Source organism: Patella vulgata, chromosome 7 (assembly GCF_932274485.2).
Source record: "Patella vulgata chromosome 7, xgPatVulg1.2, whole genome shotgun sequence".
Taxonomy (NCBI): Eukaryota; Metazoa; Mollusca; class Gastropoda; family Patellidae; genus Patella; species Patella vulgata.
The window spans coordinates 49957464-49976691 of NC_065885.2; the positions used below are offsets into that span (position 1 = coordinate 49957464).

The 19228-nt window shown below is 36.4% G+C and overlaps 1 protein-coding gene across 1 annotated transcript; it reads left to right on the top strand.

Annotated features, from left to right (window-relative positions):
• The first annotated feature begins 8900 nt into the window (after positions 1 to 8900).
• LOC126826656 (uncharacterized) lies at positions 8901 to 17903 on the top strand. Its single transcript, XM_050555635.2, has 4 exons — positions 8901 to 9220; positions 11951 to 12192; positions 14307 to 14594; positions 17174 to 17903. The coding sequence occupies exons 1-4, from the start codon at positions 9004 to 9006 to the stop codon at positions 17834 to 17836; spliced, it is 1410 nt and encodes a 469-aa protein (XP_050411592.1). The 5' UTR covers positions 8901 to 9003; the 3' UTR covers positions 17837 to 17903.
• The last annotated feature ends 1325 nt before the right edge of the window (positions 17904 to 19228 follow it).

The following is a 19228-nucleotide window of genomic DNA, read 5'->3' on the forward strand; positions in this document are numbered from 1 at the left end:
ATCCCTAATCTGACCACTTAAAATCTGCCCGATCTGCCACGCCCACAAAAAAGGTCAAAATTTGCATCATAAGTAATACGATCAGAAATAGTTTTGAAATGTTGTGGTGCTATATCTGAATCTTAAAATGTAAAATCTGACCGGAAAAAATGGGGCCACACCCCTTTCTGACTGCCCTAAAAAGTGTGTCCGGGGGCCCAACAATGCCTCATAAGTAATAAGATTGAAATTGGTGTCAAATGTTAGCTAATTATGAGACGGTTCTAAAAATATCAAATCTGACTGGTTTCATTGGGGCAAACCCCTAATCTGACCACTTAAATGTGATACATCTGCCACGCCCACAAAAGGGGTCAAATTTTGCCTCATAAGTAATATGACTGAAACTGGTGTCAAATGTTAGCTGTGTATTAGTTGGTTCTAAAAATATAAAATCTGACTGGTATCTGTGGGGCATATCCCTAATCTGACTACTTAAATATCACAACCCACCACACCAGCAAGGTGAATACACATTTTGTTTTCACTTAAAAGTTAAATCTACAAACAGAAATATGATTCAAATTTGTGCCAAATTTCTGTGAGTAGGTTCTGTTTGGTTTATAAACCTTTCAGAACTTTCTATATCTGGCCTAATTTACACTTGTTACATGACATAATCCATATATGCGACAAACCTTTCTATTGTAGGTGATCTTCGTCATTCATATCTTGGTGGCATCCTAAGTTCGAAAATTATTCTTGGGACTCTGTGAATTGCCCTAAGGACCTTTGTTGGGAAACTTTCCCATTCTGAAGAATGCAACAGTATAGTCACAGTCAGTGAACCCATGAAAAGCTGTCAAAGCACTGCATAATGATAAAACTAATTGTCTCAATATATCTCAAATTATTTTGCGACTGTATTCCAAGCTCTATCCACACATTTCCAACACAAGGAATTTTCAAGTAGAATGATCAAAACATCTGTAGCTATGGAACGGACAATATTATGTTTGGACAGGTTTGTCGCAATTATATGGAAAAGCATTCTTGAATCTGCTTCTTCGAGCATACATCTCAATGTAGAATCTTTGTTACACTGAAGGGACCCATTTACATTTGAAGAGTCCAGGGGAAGAACGATCTAAGTCACATTTTTGTCTTTCCGCATAAAACGCAAAACAGACATTTGGACGAGAATGTTTGACGCGAACAGAACAACGAGTGGGTTTAATTACAACTTCAAAATGATGTCACGAACCTTAATTATCAGTACAACAGACTTCAAATTTTCAGGCAAATTAAGGTTAAATAAAGGGTCCCATGGACTTGTATTTGTCCGGCAGGCCATTTCAGAAGGGCCTTGGTCCGATGTGACTCCGATCGTTTTTACCTGAAATTGATTGTTCCACAGAAAGCTTACACAATTTGCTACCAGATGGCGCCATTAAATGGGGTTCGTTGAAAAAATGACTTAGATCGTTCTTCCCCAGGACTCTTCATTTGTAAAACATAACCGTCCGTATCCCGAGTTACATACAATGTCTTAGATCTAATAACTGGCAAAAAGTCAGTACACATTCAATTGCTAACTATGTACTGCACAGAGATTTTTTGAACATGTCATTTTTTAATGCTGATGTAAAGTTTGATGGTAGTCTCATGTTTGGACCTGAAATGCTGTATTCTTGGTCTCGATAGGAACCAGCACGTCTATCTCTCTCTATGTCCTTTATCGATGATTTTTCATTTCTGTCAAATACAGAATGGATATCTTGACACAACACATTACATATTTTAACCAAAATATAACCAGCAATTGCACCAAATGTTGCTGGGGGGTATCCAAGAAGATGGAAAAAATCCATTTAGGCTCACAAGACTCTATTCTGCTTTCAAGGGCCTTCAAAAGCAAAGATGTTTGAGTTGATATCATGGTTTCATCTATATAACTAAACACAAGTGGCATTGTGTGAGCGGATAAGATCTGGTAATCACCAGGTCTTAATTTATTTTTGATAAAGAAATCGACTCATCATATCTTCCTCCATTTTCAACTGTAGCCTATGATCTTGCCGGGTTTTTTTTCGTTTCTTTTAGGTACCGTCAAAAGCAAATGTGCTTGGTTTTGACCGTTTTATGTGTTTATCAAACCAGGAGGGGTTTGCAATAACTTCTGAAATACATTTGTCACGAGACATGTTACCATTTTCATAAACGTTTAAAAGGAAATCTGTTGATTAATGTTAATTAATATATCTTGTTCCGCATTATTCTTGAATGGATTAGACATGTTTACAATTCTTTCAGTAATTTTGATGCGATGTGCTGTGTTCTTCTGAATATTAGCTTGTCTCAATTCAGAAGTTTCATCTTCAGGTCTGGAAATGCCTAAATGTTCAAACACATGTCCAACTATAGTTGCCCTCATATAACGAGACATGGACCATTTCCGTCTAGCTGCTATGGAATTTCTATGATGATACTAATACCTGAAAAACGATCAGCAGTATCTGCATTAAATGTCTGTTCTGCGTATGGGAAGGGCACCTCTATGGAATTCGTCAGATATTTTCATCATATTGTCATTCAACCAGAGAATCCATCTGGCATAGTTTGGCTGATATAAACTGAAGAATAAACTTGACATTTCAAAGAGGCAGTATGTAAATAAGTTGTCACCACCATGAATACCTCATGAAAAACGGTGAAATATTCGAATTATTTTCACATACGTGTACCAATATTTGGCTGTTTTGCCATGTTCACTGGCCAGTGTCTTTTGTGTATAATAAATTATTTCATTCAGTTCTTTGGAAACATTGTAGCTTCTGAAGAATTTTGATGCGTTTACATCGATTATAGTGGGTACCTGTTAAAAACCAAGTAAGAGAACCATCAGCTATTATCCCAGCATCCCTCAATTACAAACGGTCCTTCAGATTCTGCAATATGGTTCCCAACAGCTTTGAAATAATTATTATGCCATTGATATGTGAAAAGGTCCTGGCATTATGAATAGGTTGTCAAATAGAGGACTTTCTGCAGCCTGAATTGTATATGCCATCTTTGCAATAGCCAAGTCATATGTCACTATCACTCTTCACCAATCTGCTGGGATCTCTTCATTGTTTCCAAAACAAAATTGAACGAGGTTGGCGATTGATTGATTTTTAGGAAGATATCATATTTGTTGTTGAGGAAGGTTATCTTTTACCACAAGTAGTTTCTAATACATGTGATATCATCCAAATAACATCCAAAAGCTTGCCATCTGCACAGCTACTAGGAATAACAGATCTTCTGGGATAAATCCACTGTTAGTCATTCTAAGCTTCTTCCTATATGGTTCCAGATTTAAAAGGATTGGAGTAAATGACCATCTTTTCCGACAAACAGGAAGCTGGTTATCATTGTCAGTTGTTTCATTACTGGTACTTGTATCTGATACAGTTTGTAGTAATTGTCCCAGGCCGTGTACTCCATGTGGAACCGTACTCTGTTCTTCCTGTAAACTGTATGTTAATTCGTCTCTAGTTCATCAATGCCGTTGTAATTAACGATTTAAATATCAATTACTTTTCTTAGGCTTCCTGTTATACTCTTCATCGCCATTACAAGAGTCAAATGTTTGGAAGTTTTAATTTTGCCACACGAATAGTGTACATGGCATCTTGAGAAATTGAGGAAATTTTTCTTACATTTTTTTCTGTTTTCCTACCTCTCTGGCCAGGCCCGCCTAATAAATGAGTAAAAAGTCGATTAATAAATCTGGTACAGAAACCTCTCCTTGAATTATATCCTGCACTGATAATTTTGATGATAAAGTGGACTTTGATATATTTAGTATTTCCTTACGTAATATGTATGCCATGTCACGAATCTTTGCTTTTATCGATGATTTTCTAAGAACACACTCTTTAATGGCCTCTTCAACATTCATTCTATTGTTATAAATGATATTTCCTTTAGTATTTGATGATAATAATGTCAATTTCTGTGGTCCAAAGTAATTCACTATCTTCCTTTCAAAATTGAAAATAGTAAAATCACCAAATATATTATTATCTTGGCTGCCATCCTCTGAAAAACTGGTATATACTTCTAACAGATTGGCAATGTACTGACTATACAGCTCTTTTGTTATGTTTACGTTTTCTTGTTCAATAATAGATTCTTGTATAAAAGATATTGTCATGAAATAATTTAATATTACAATCGCTATTCTTTGGCACCTGGAAATGGACACAAATGGGTCACAACACATAAAATAATGTAATATGAATGTATATAAACTGGTTTACATTCAATCGTTTCGGTTATTATTGTAATTTCTAATCAGTAATGTTCGGCGAAATACGCAACGAGTCCGAATTGAATGGTAGTCTTTGGCATCTGGTTATTCCAGTCTACACTGGTAGTATTCTCCTACATGGGATATGTTTAGCCTCGTTCATCAAGTCGCTTCATACAAATTGCGCTCAAAAATGTTCTGACACACGATTCGTGTGCCAATTTTAACATTTTCATTTTGTCTTAAATGCCAGAAGCTCAACTTTTCATGGTAAGATAACAACATCAATGTATGTTGATTTAAATTGACCATTTAAGTCGTGTTTGCAACCTTGAAAACGGATGATATTGACTTCAAGACTTTGCCCCTTTAATGGAGAATCGTATCACTTGGTTGAAAATTGGGGATGATATTGAGTTCAAGACTTGGCCCCTTTAATGGAGAATTGTATCACTTGGTTGAAAATTTGGGATGATATTGAGTTCAAGACTTGACTCCTTTAATGGAGAATCATGTCACTTGGAGGCCAGCCATGCTGTATTGAATTTCTACTATGTTGTTGAAAACTGTAAATTAATAGTGGGGTGTCAAATTAGTTAGATTATAGATTTAAATTTGAATTGAAATCAAGCATGAGTATTCAACCTTTGGGTGGTTGGTGACAATTAAGTGGTCAGATTAGGAGTTTGCCCCACAGAAACCCATCAGATTTTATATTTTTAGAACCGACTAATACATAGTTAACATTTGGCACTAGTTTCAGTCATATTACTTATGAGGCAAATTTTGACCCCATTTGTGGGCGTGGCAGATTCGGCACATTTAAGTGGTCAGATTAGGGGTTTGCCCCAATGAAACTAGTCAGATTTGATATTTTTAGAATAGTCTCATAATTAGCTAACATTTGGCACCAATTTCAGTCTTATTACTTATGAGGCATTTTTGGGCCCCCGTCCACATTTTTTAGAGCAGTCAGAAAGGGGCGTGGCCCCATTTTTTCCGGTCAGATTTTACATTTTAAGATTCAGATATAGCACCACAACATTTCAAAACTATTTCTGATCGTATTACTTATGATGCAAATTTTGACCTTTTTTGTGGGCGTGGCAGATCGGGCAGATTTTAAGTGGTCAGATTAGGGATATGCCCCACTGAAACCAGTCAGATTTGATATTTTTAAAATCGGCTCGTACATAGCTAACATTTGGCACCAATTTCAACTATATTACTAATGAGGCAAATTTTGGCCCCCGTCAGCACTTTTTAAGGCAGTCAGAAAAGGGCATGGCCCCACTTTTTCTGGTCAGATTTATATTTTTTATATTCATACATTGTATGGCAACATTTTAGAAATAATTCTGATCCTATTACTTATGAGGCAAATTTTAGTCCTTTTTGGCCCTTTTTATCTGCCCCTCCCAGCCAAATGCCCCACTGAAACCTCGTAAGACTGGGTGTTTTGAATTTGCCCTATCAAAGCTGCCAATTAATATAGTCAAACCTTCTATTACTTATGAGGCAGTTTTTTCGTCACTGGCTCTTGGACTATTAGCTACTATAGCTAGTACTGCAGTGAGAACTAGGTTAACAATGATATGTCTGGTAGATTAAAATGGGGCAATGACATTATACAAATATGTTAATCCCATGCATTAGAAAACCCGGAGACTGGCACCCTAAATAGGTAACCGGGATCCTGGTCCTCTGTGTGCCTGGGTTAGGGTTAGTTTCCGGTTTACAGTATAGCCCTTCTCCGGGTTACCTATTTAGGGTGGTTTCCGGTATTAAGTGTGTTTTCCGGTATTTAGTGTTTTTCCGGTGTTTTCCGGTATTCAATATAACATGGTGTTTTCCGGTAGTTTTCCGGTGTTTTTCGGATCATTACGTCCCCCACACTTAACCCCACACTGATCCGCAGTGAATATTTGCTTGGCCGCCACAATCACTGATAAGGATGACATTGATGCGGCTTAATGAGCTAGAAATATTAACTTTTTTTCTGCGACAAATTAAATTCTAAAACATTTTTTGTATATATTGGAAAAATAAATAAAGGCGTTTGACGTATTTGTAGTTAAAAATTATTTCCGATTTAGTGTAAATGGGTATTAAAATGATTAAAATGCAGCATTCTCTCCGAAGCAGTTATGTCTTATGTAAACAATGCACGCGCCATTCAGCCAATGATTCACACCGCGTGCTGTGACAGCACGTGTTAAGGCAGTCATCTATGACAGAGATATTGTATTCTCTATGTAACAGATTGACTTTAAACCCCTTTAACCGACCTTAAAAGTTGATATGTAGCAATCGAACTAAGTAACACATGAAGTGGTGTGGCTAAATTTGGCAGCATTTCCTTCTGCTCCAAAGCCTTCAATAGTAGATGTATAAGCCCATTTTTTTAAGTTTATCTGTAATACATTATTCATTATTCCTATAGTTCCATATGCCGATGGAGAATTGCAGCTGGGTTTAAATTCCAACGACATTGTTTAATTTATAAATGTCTCAAAAATAAATGTATGCCTGGGAAGTTATAAATCTTCGACTTTTACTGATCGTTATTATAAAGTGACATATTTGGGAGCAGGGGTATTCTAATAAAAAGAGTTCGTGTAAATCAATGATATTGGAGTTAAAAAATCAAATCAACAAGATACAAATTACAATATAATTACTGTTTATTTCTGAGCGTTGTTATGACTTAGTTCGATCCCTGCATTGGCCGAGAAAGTTCATCGGGATTTTCCGACCTGGTTTCCCCTTTTCATTGGTGCAGGACGGTGGACCAGACAAGATCGGCTTTCTAGTCGTTCGTATGGGACAAAAAATCGAGGTCCTGTGTATACATTGGCGTGCACGTAAAACTCGCTTGGCATATGGAAGTCGACATAAGAGTAGGCGATTGTGCCGTTGCCCGGGCAAAATGTCCTTCATAGCACACTGCATGACGTCTGCCCGTCTTCATTATCCCAATCGGAGCAGAACAGTAGGACGCTAAACTAAACCCCATTTCATTTCATTTCATTTCATTTGTTTTGACTTAGATTCACAAGACTTTATTATTACAAAAGGAGGATTATCCCAGTATCGAAACATCGCCCAGAATATAACAATAATTATATTCTATGGATCGCCGCACTACCCTTGAATTACTAACTAAATGCTATTGATACTTTTTTCCATTTAAAGGAGCTAGTCGCTAATATTTGGGACCTACAAATTGACACAAATGGGTTGCAACATATATAATAATGTAATATGAATGTAAATAAACTGATTTACATTCATCCTTTCCGTTTTTACTCTAATTTCAAAGCAGTTATGTTCGGCGAAATACGCCAGAAGTCTCAATCGAATGTCAATCTCTAGCGCCTTGTTATTCCAGTCTACACTGATAGTATTTATTGGACATGCTCTCCAGATAAGAATATGGGGTCACCGTTTGACATGACTTGTGGAATATGTCTCACCTCCTTCTTCCGAGTCGTTTGTTACAAATTGCGCTGAAACGCATCATGGTACACGATTCGTGTACCAATCGTAAAATGTTTATTTTGTCATAAATATTGAATATCAGAAGCCCATCTTTTCCCGGTAAGATCACAACACCAATGTTGATCAAAATTGACAAATAGTTCATGTTTTCATTGTCGAAGGTTTTGGATGATACTGAGTTAGAGACTTAGCTACTTTAATGTAACCCAATGCGCCAATTACTGGCAAATTACGACAGAGGCAACATAAGAATCTCACCCTAGCTTTGTCAGCGAATGTGTCCTGGTCATTTCTGATATTTCAAAATGAATCTTCATCTTCGTTTATAGGTGCTACACCATACTGACATTTATGCACCGTCCATGCGTCAAGTGTCTAATAAAAAGTTATTCGTATCTTTGTGATCTGATAAGGTCTGACAAATATGGACAGCTTTTTGGAGTTTGATGATTTCTCTAGTATACTGGGGTTTAAAGGGACAATAACACTCTTGCTGGCTTGACAGCTCCAGAAAAAAAATAGCCTTATTCTAAGTACTAGATGTGTTAGTGTCCTACCTGTTGTGTAAATTATCCATTAAATCCTATTTTACTTGCCCAGAGGGTTCAAAAATATTTTAAAATCCAAGTAACATTTGAAAAGCTTTACGTAGGGCTTTTCAAATCATTTAGTTGAATTTTTCCAATTTTTTAAATTGGTGTGTTAAGATGAAATTTGTATCATCAATTAATTGGAATATTGTATAATAGTACAATTTGTTGACCAGAATAAAGATTGGGACATATTATTCAGTTACTACAAAAGTGGTATTGAGCCTTTAAATTAGTCCAATCTCTAATCGTGTTTGTTATGAAGATGTGCTTGTAGGCATTGAATGTGAAACAATGAGATTTCATCCTCGAATTAGTCCAATGTGTTGAACAATCAGACATTTCTGATTATCCTTATATATGCTGAGCTTCGGCACACAAGAATAAGCTTTACATCCCCAACTCTGACGTCAAGAAACATGGCAGTGCATGTTGTCAGAGATATATCTTCAATTAACTTGAGGCTGGAAGATCAAAACTATCCCGTCGAGGTCAGGGGTTAAATCGGTATTATGATCACGTGATAACAACAATGACAGAACTGCTTGTTCTGCATTCTTTCAAACTCTATTCAATAACTTACAGTATTGTCATGTTAATGACTTTTCTATCTGTCAAATTGTAACATAGGAATTAATGGCACTGATTTGTTCTCATATTTACAAACGAATTTTGGTAAACAAATGCAAAAATTTTAAGAAATGGAGAAATCCGAACTGTCTTTCCAAATTGCCCTTAACTTCAACAGCAGCAATTCTAGTTTGTTCATCAACATCAAGATCAAGATCTTTGAGTACTACTAGCAATGAATGTGCCTCTCGTAGGGTATGGGAGGTTCCAGATCACCATGAAGGTATGAAAAATTGCAAAGTTTCACAGGTACCGTTTTGGGTAGCACGATTTACCCAAACTAACACAAATCTAGCCAACTCATGAGACAAAAATTTAAATCGATATTTGTATTTATACCGTTCTTTATGCCAAATTGTCATTTTATTTACAATCTTAACGTTTTTGTGTCAAAATGCCCCTCAAAATTTAATTTCCAAGCAAGTTTTGAAGTTGTAACCAAATCCACCGTTATTTTAGCTCACATCACAATGATTTATATCGATATTTGATAATATACTAGCTGTTCTTAAAATTATACTAAATTGTTGTTTTTAATTTAAAATCGTAACATTTTTGTGTCGCACTCACAATTCCCCCTCAAAATGCAATTTCCAAGCAAGTTTGGAAGTTGTAACCAAGGGACATATCTCATGTATTGCACGAAATCGCTTGCTTGGAAATTACAGTTTGAAGGACATTTTTTAAACGAATTCATTACGATTTTATATTAAAAATGACAATTTGGCATAAAGAACAGTATACTATCAAATATAGATATAAATTATTATTATGAGTTGAAATAATGGTGGATTTGAGTAGATTTAGGTGGTTATGGGTAAATCGTGCTACCAGTATTCAATAGACCTTATATAGACCTAGTGATAATAGTAGGTAAAAATGAAAATATACTATTCAAAAAAAGTAGGGGATATTTGATTTTGGGGGCATAATACTAAAATATGCAAATGACTACGAAAAAAGTCACTATAGAACCTAACAGAAGAAACATTTCCAGTTACATGTGATGCCCAAACGCACCAATAGCTACCGCATGGAATGCAGGTGATGCTTGGGATCATCATGGGGGTCCAACCCAAGATTTGCACGACTCTGACTTTGAATGTTACAGTCATTGTGGCATTGAATTCCAGGGTGGAAACATCAGTTTAATTGTTTTAGTGACCAGAAAACAAATTTTGATATGCGTCGGCTTACCCAAAATGAAAGGTTACGTGCCCTTGACATGCTACAGATCGGCACAACACAGGCAGTTGTGGCGCGGACGATGAATGTTTCTCAGTCTGTCATAAGCAGGCTATGGTCCAGATACCGTGATACACAATCTGTACAGGACAGACCACGCTCAGGTCGACCAAGGGCGACAACTCAAGGCCAGGATCGATTTATCCGTACCTTGGCCTTGAGAAATCGTGTCATCACAGCAAATCAGATCAGCGCTCGTCTTCAAACAGACACTGGTGTGAGAGTGAGTGGCCAGACGATTCGGAATCGACTGCATAGGGGTCACCTTCGCGCCCGACGTCCTCGCGTGATCCCTTGTTTGAGAGATCATCACATTCAGGCAAGACGTCGTTGGTGTAGGGATCGTCAACACTGGGATAATCGACGCTGGAGCAATGTGATGTGTTCAGATGAGTCAAGGTTCACTGTTGATTTTTTGGACAGACGTAGGAGGGTGTGGCGTCGTCGAAACGAGCGCTTCCAAGACGTTAACGTCATCAGACATGATCGATTTGGGGGTGGTTCTGTTATGGTGTGGGGAGGCATCACTGTTGCTGGAATAACGGCTTTACATGTTGTTGCAGGGAGTGTTACAGGCCAGTACTACCGGGACAACATCTTGGCAGTCCATGTTGTGCCGTTCGCACGACGTCATGGCCGCCGTTTCATCTTCCAGGATGACAACACAAGATGTCACAGGGCCAGGATCGTTACAGGTTACCTCCAACAACAGAACATCACCACATTACCTTGGCCAGCACTGAGTCCCGACCTCTCCCCCATCGAGCATGTCTGGGACATGCTTGGACAGAGGATACGTCAATGTCAACTACGTCCTGCCAATGTCCAAGAACTTGCTGCTGCGTTGCAACAGGAATGGGACAATCTGGACCAAAATGAACTTAGACGTCTCATTAGGAGTATGCCACGTCGGATCAATGCTTGTTTGGCAAACAGAGGAGGATTTACCTGTTACTGACTTGGTTGTGATGCTGTGGTAACTTTGCTGTTTGACCCCGGGTATCATTTTACCCTTATAATGGTCAGTCTGTGCCTTACTTAGTCTAACGATCATTTGGAATAAATCGATGAATGTGAACTTCATTTCATTTTGTCATTTGTTTCTTCGTCAGTTTCATTAGGTGACTTTAATAACACTTAAAAATCAAATATCCCCTACTTTTTTTGAATAGTATATAATAAATAAGAAATTCAACACCCAAGTCAGAGCCAAACCAAGTACCGGGTCAAAACGCAACAACAGTTTACTGCGGTAAAGTTGGAGTGGAAGTTAAATGTCTCAAATATTTGACATTCCTGAGTAGATTTGACAGGTGTCATCTGTGGAGGGTCAGAAACTTTAGTCACATTTTTTTTAATAGTAAAACATTCTGCATCTTCAACCAAGTTCAGGGTACTGTAACTAAAGGATATGAGTTAATTTAAAGGAGCTAAATCTCTTTGATAAGGTCAAAATAAAGAGCTGAATTGGGTTTTATTTGATGTATCTTATGACAGTTTTACTTTGGGCATGCGTTCATCATTCAACTTGATTTTCGGCTATACCTGAGTTAAAGAACGATGTACGCACTGTATAATACTCCATTATATAACATTTGGAAAGGTATTTAGATACACGTATCAAAAGTAATATGATGGTTTTGGAAACATTCAACATTGATTTGTAGTGATGTCAAATTTCAATAACTTGTTCAAATTTCCATTACAGTTTCCAAGTTGAAAGCTATTTATCAGGACCCCAAAAGCTTAGTGAATCAGTTACTCGGTCCTATGGTCAAATCAGGAGATACAGTTGAGCCAATTCTTGTATTCAACCCTAAACTAAATGGTCATATGTGGAGGGCTCGATTAGAACTATATTGGCCACACAATATAAACATAACAGGTGTACACTGTTCAGTTCATCAAGCAGAAGAAAATGCCTATCTTATGGCCTGTGATCTGTTTCGAGTAAGTATAAAGCCAACAGTATTGACTGTAGTTGAATTATCAGCTGGTGTAAAATTTTAATCTATACTAACGTCCAAAAGAAAGTATACACTATGCATTTTGTGCTGCATCAATCAAAGTCGTTTTTCCATGGTATACGGTATTAGGGTAGAATGTCAATTTGTTTCACATTTTTATTTTGCTTAGAAACGTTGAGTTTGGACGCAAGAGACAAACTCAGTAATGCTTTATCAAATGTTTTTAATCTAAACAAAACTTAGTCATACTTTTAGTGTGTATACTTTCTTTTGGACGTCAATATAGTAAATCTAGTTTATCACATACAAAGATAATAAACCAGAATGAGGCATACAGGTCACTATTCTATGGAATACAATTACTGCTTATCAATGAGCGACGTTTCAACTAGGCTTTTCTAGTCATTATCAAGCAATGATGAATATGAAAATATGATAAGTTAATGCTGACCAACCAGAGATACTCCTTAATTACATGTACTTAATCTAATTTAATTAAGGATGACTGGGGATTTGATATTTAGGCACTTAGGTACTATCCCGGCATCCCAGCATCGCATTAAGAAAGTAAGATTATTACGTCGTTCAGTAATTAGCAGTAATTGTATTCCATAGAATTGTGACCAGTACAATCTAGTTCAATTACTAAATGCCATTGAAACAATTTATCAGAATGAGGCATTAGTAAATTTTTTTATAGTTTACTACAGCATATAGGGTAGGAATGATATTTGTTATATCTAAGAAGGGGGGTTGGATGGCTGAATGGTTAGCATGTGCGCTCTGTGCCATAAAGTCTGTCATTGAGTCAACTGGTGTGGTTTTGATTCCCCGGTTGTACGTGACAAGGAGCAGGGTCGCTTGTCCAACCTCGTGGGTTCTCTTCGGTTTCCTCCCACTGCTAAACGCGCAAGCTAATTATGAAAATAAAATTGAACCATATGTTAGTCCCGAAATGACCTAGTTTGTGTTGAGTGGACGTTAAACCCCATTTCTCTCTCTCTCTATGTATCTAAGAATGATATTTGTTATATTTTGTAACATCAGGAATGTTATTTGTTACATACTCTTCAAAAAAAGTAGGGGATATTCAGAAACAATACAAAACTGCGGAAATGCACTTCTGTTTTTATTAGAGGTAACCAGTGCATGTTAATAACAGGCCAATTGCCTACACATGAACATAAACAGTTCATATGGGCGGCTTATCTGACGGCCCCATTTCACTCGCAAAGAGATACACCGTCAAAAGTGAAAATGGACGTTTTTGATTTTTGTCTTAATAATGAGTAATTGCTCACCAATCCTCAGACATTCAGCAATTCGTGGTGGCATGCTCCTAATCAACCGTCCAGTCACGATTTGGGGCAATCTGACCCACTCCTCTTGCAGTGCCACTGCCAATTCTTGCAGTGTTTTGTAGGTTGACGTTGACGTCGACGAACACATTTCCCGATCAAATTAAAAGTAACACACTAAAGCAAAGATACGCTAAACAGTAAATCTTATGCAAGAACCGATAGGAAAGCAAACATGGATAGATAAACCAGCATGCGGCAGTTTTCATCAACCCTTCCTTGAAGTGTCAAATTTGACAATGAACCCCTCCCACGTGTATGGCGCTCTTGCGTGTCATATGTGCAGCTCAGTGGTTCTGTTGGGGTGACAAGTTCTTCATCTGTGAACATACTCTCAAAGCATGTCAAATGTCCATGACTATTTATTATATCACAACCTGCATAGGTATTTGCATTTCAATATCCCCTACTTTTTTTGAAGAGTATATTTTATAATACGAAGGAATGATATTTATTATATTTTATAACACAAAAGAATAATATTTGTTATGTTTTGCAACATCTATCTATGAATGGTATTTGTTATATTTTATAACATCTTGGAATGATATTTGTTGTATTTTATAACATCTAGGAATGATATTTGTTATGTCCAAGAATTTGTTATATCTAGAAATGACATTTGTTATACCTAACAACATCTAGTAATGTTATGATATTTGTTATATTTTACAGCATCTAGGTAGGATATTTTTTATATTTAACAGTATATAGGAATGATATTTGTTATATTTTACAGCATCTAGGAATGTTATTTGAGAAGGATGGAAAGATGATGGCAGTAGATGAAAATTATGTCTTTCTAGTTTTACAAATGTTATATGAGAAAGGAACATACACAGGTTTAAATACACACAGTCAATATAACTTTAACCTTTCCACAACTAAAGTGAAAGAAGAGGATTCACCAGTTTGGCAGTCTGAATTACGAGTTCCGTGGCCATATTCTTTTAGTGTAACAACCTCTGGTTCATCTCTCCATTCTACACAATATATGACATGTTTATTGACATCAATGCGTCTAAAGGTAAGGTAATAAGAGGATGTAATAGGTTAAACCATAGTGAAAATTTCCCATTATTGGCAGGGTATGCTTACTTTTTCTAGAGGACTGTATACCACTTCCCATTTGATGCCTCTGATACCATCTTATTCGCTATAATCCATAACCTGTTATCAAAAATCAAGACTGTTAATTTTAAAATACTGCAACCTGAATCATCAGTTCATCACCTCAGGAAATCTCGCATAGTTACATTACATGAGCACTCAAATCCAGAATAGACTTTAAGCTCGCTCTTTAAGAGTTTAAATGGAAAACGGCCTTATCATTATATTCTCCTGGATGTGTACTCTGTTCTCAAAACCATATGTTCACACAGTGCCTGTTTTTTTGAATTCATTATTCCCGAATATTAAACTAGCATCGAGTCTAGAAAACACATCTGAGTCTAGACTTTGTACGGCCTTGAGCAAAGAACTATTTGCGACTTAAATGTGCATATTTTTATTGTCTCCCGCCTTTCGAAGAAAGCAGGGAATATTAAAAGAGGTTCGTCCGTCTGTCTGTCTGTCACACTTTTTGGGACACAATAACTCTCTTTCTAATTGAGCTACAATGTTCAAACTTGGTGTAGGTGTTTATTAGGTCAATGCCTTGATAGTGTTCGAAGATGATCATTTTCGGCTTAGGGTAAGCAGAGATAAGCAGTTTGATTGGTTGATGCTTTGGGACACCATAACTTTAGTTCGAAGAAAGCAGGGGACTATTAAAAGGGGTTCGTCCGTCTGTCTGTCTGTCACACTTTTTGGGACACAATAACTCTCCTTCTAATTGAGCTAGAATCTTCAAACTTGGTGTAGGTGTTTATTCGGTCAATGCATTGATGGAGTTCGAAGATGAGCATTTTCTGCTTAGGACAAGCAGAGATAAGCAATTTGATTGGTTGATGCTTTTGGACACGATAACTTTAGTTCTAATTAAGCGAGAGTGATGAAACTTGGTGTATAGTTTCATTACATCAATACCTTGACTAAGTTTGATAATGAGCATTTTCTGCTCAGGGTAAGCAGAGCGATAATCAATTTGATTGGTCGAGACCTTGGAACACAATAACCCTCATTCTAATTGAGTTAGAATGTTCACACTTGGCGTAGGTGTCTATTAGGTGAATGCCTTGATGGAGTTTGAAGATGAGAATTTTCGGCTTACGGTAAGCAGAGATAAGCAATTTGCTTGGTTGAAATACATGAGACACAAGAACTCCAGTTCTAATTAAGTGAGAGTGAGGACACTTGGTGTATAGTTTTATTACATCAATACCTTGACTAAGTTCGATTATGAATATTTTCTGCTGAGGGTAAGCAGAGCGATAAGCAATTTGATTGGTCGAGACTTTGGAACACAATAACTTTCCTTCTAATTGAGGCAGAATGTTTAAACTTGGTATAGTCATTCTTTAGGCGAATGCCTTTATTGATTTCTATGATGAACATTGTCTGCTTACAGTAAGGAGAAATAAGCAATCTGATTGGTTGATGCTTTGAGGCACGATAACTTTGGTTATAATGAAGTGAGAGCGATGGAACTCCGAATATAGATTCATTATATCATTACCATGACTAACAACTCTGCTTTTAATTGAGGTAGAATGTTTAGACTTGATGTAGATGTTCATTAGGTGAATGTCTTGACTGAGTTCAATGGTTAACATTTTGAGTCGAAGCTAAGCAGAGCTAATCAATTTCATTGGTCAATGCTTTGGGACAAGATAATCTTGATTCTATCTGATAGAGAGTGACGAAACTTAAGGCATTTTTACGAGAAACCGATTAGGGCTAATTGATTTGCATTTCCTTTCCAAACACATTTACGGCAAAAATTAGCCTAATCGGTTTCACCTTATAGTCGTATTTATCACGACGATTTGCCAAATCGATTATGCAAATCTTCCAACTTGCTCGCCTGCCGGATTGACGATTCGATTTCCAAGATGGCGTCCCCAACAAGGGACACGACGTGCCCGACGTTAGATCATCTTCTTTTGAATTTCACGTTAAAATATGAATATTATGGACATTCCTAATAAAGATACAGTGCATTTGGGGACAGTCAACTTGTACAACTTTTCGTTTTTATTTTTGGGCGGTGTCGCCAAGAACATAATAAAGAAAAGTGAATTTTTTTAAAATTTTTCCTCAATTCTTCAGTTTTCAGCCATCTTGCGAGGCAACTCATCGTGTTTACGAGAACCAATTCGAATACCAACTCGAGACCTATGTCTTTGTACAAAACGAGATAGGTAATCGAAACCGATTTGTTTTCTCGTAAAAACGCCTAATGTGTATAGTTTGATTGCTTGATACTCTTGAAAAAAAAATAAATGTGCGATTAATTAATGTATGTCATCTATTTATTTTGGTATTTCGGCAGGGGACATCAGCCTCACTGTTGGCTTGTTATTCATAGGTTTCCTTTATATCCAAGCAAAATATTAATTGTTAGTCTCAGTTCATCCAAAATTTGTATCGAATATGTGTAGCCTACATAGAAACTTGTCTCATCCAAACTTAACTCATATGGTTTTTTTCTTTTTGTTTTTGAAGACAATAGGTTTATTGAATAAAAGAAATTGCTTGGCTATGGAAAAGATACCCAAAATAAGTAGAAAATTTCAGTTGTCTTCGTTGAGCCAGAAGAAACCATTAACAAGGGAAGAATTTTCTCCTCATTTTGAAATTTATGTGGATGCTTCTCAGTCTGGTTTTGGTGCTTACCTACTTACTAAAGATGAGGGAAAAATCAACTGGATATCTGAACCATGGGCAAAACATTTTCCCCATATTGATTTAAAACAGAAGGGTGCAAGGATTAATAATACATTTTACGAGTATTATGCCTTAGTTTCAGCATGCTACACATGGAAACATAAATTTGTTGATAAGCGAGTGTTATGTTGGTCAGACAATATGAGTGCTGTACAATATACTAATGAAGGACCTCGTTGCTGTGATAAAAATCAACTACAGACGTATGGAAAACTTTATATGATAATGATACAGATGTGTGCCAAATATAATATACGTTTAAAAGCGTTGCATGTTCGTAGGATGGAGAATCATGCAGCGGACTTATTATCCAAATTAAATGTAGGTGAATTTAAAAAATTTGTACCAGATGCTAAATTAATGCCGAAAAAAACAAAGAAACTGCTCTTCTGGAGACCACTTATTGAAATTGATAAACCTAAAGATGACTCAAAATCTTGACGCATAAGTTTATGTATGTGTTATATGTTAGGATAATTTTATTTTTTATTAAATATATTATAAATTATTTGTACTTGTTGATTGTTCCCATTAATTGACACTGTTTTTTAGGTAAAGATTATTTCCACCACATACATTCATTGACTACAAAATATATTGAAATTATCAAGTACTGTCACATAGTTTATAGCTAGATGAATTTCCGAAGCATAGTTTACACTTCTATAAATTTTCAGCATTATTGCTTACATTAGAAGAAGTCAAATTTTCACTGGGTCTCAAAAATTAAAATCTATTTAAGAGAACAAATACAACCAATATGTAAAGAAACAGCCTGCCCTATTCTTGACTGAAAATTTCACCTCGAATATGGATTGACCTAATAAACAGGACTATTCAATTCTGTTTGTAAACGGAAAAATAAAAAAGACAGCTGGTCACTATGCATGAAACTGAGTTGATTGATATATCCAGGCACATGAACATCTTTACTCCATTTGGCAACTGAGCTTCAGACCAACAGAATTAACCAGTTTTACTCACTTAAATATCATGGATTTCTCCTTTAAAAAAAGATCTGATAAATGACTGTCATTGTCCGTCATATAAAAATATCTATTGTTTTAGTATTGTTATAATGGATTGTTATGTTACAGTACCGGTAAATAAAAATATTTTTGAAAAAAATTCTTTGTTCCACATTAATATGCTTGCTAATGTTCACACCAATATTCAAATAGTTTTTCAAAGCTATTGTAACAGATTTATTAGTATTGGTTATTCTATGCCCATTAAAACTAATGGAATTTGACCAGTTTCTGTCTCCTATTGAAAATATGCTTACTTTGATTTTAATGAAGCAATGTGACATGTTAAGTGAAAACATTTATTACAGTATCTATTGAAATGAAATGAAATGAAATGGGGTTTAACGTCCCACTGTTCTGTTCCGACTAGGCTAATGAAGACGAGCATATGCTATGAGGGTAATGGCACAATAACGTGCACACCAAAGTATACATGGGACCTCAGTCAAGGGGAAACCAGGTCGGAAAATCCTGATCAACTTTCTCGGCCAATGCAGGGATCGAACATGCGACTTCCAGGCTAGCAAGCCAGCGTCTTACCCACTTAGCCATCATGGCTCCCCACAGTATATATTATGTAGCTAGGTGTATTAATGTTATTTTAACCAAAAGTGTATGCATTATTCTATGTAAACATGCCAGAACATTCTTATTTAGATCTGTAAGGTAAAATGGTCCGTCCAATATTCTATGGATACAAAGAACATAATTATTTCAGTCCTGCTTTTCAAGACCATTATTCTGTCTATTACTCTTCTCTGAATTCTGGGGGGTTGGATGGCTGAATGGTTAGCGTGCGAATTAT

Excerpts from the sequence above, each read along its gene's own strand:
- LOC126826656 (XM_050555635.2), top strand. The coding sequence starts at position 9,004 with ATGGCACTGATTTGTTCTCATATTTACAAACGAATTTTGGTAAACAAA. Across the intron at positions 12,193-14,306 it reads TGGCCTGTGATCTGTTTCGA|CATCTAGGAATGTTATTTGA; the intron begins GTAAGTATAAAG and ends TATATTTTACAG. Across the intron at positions 14,595-17,173 it reads TGACATCAATGCGTCTAAAG|ACAATAGGTTTATTGAATAA; the intron begins GTAAGGTAATAA and ends TTGTTTTTGAAG.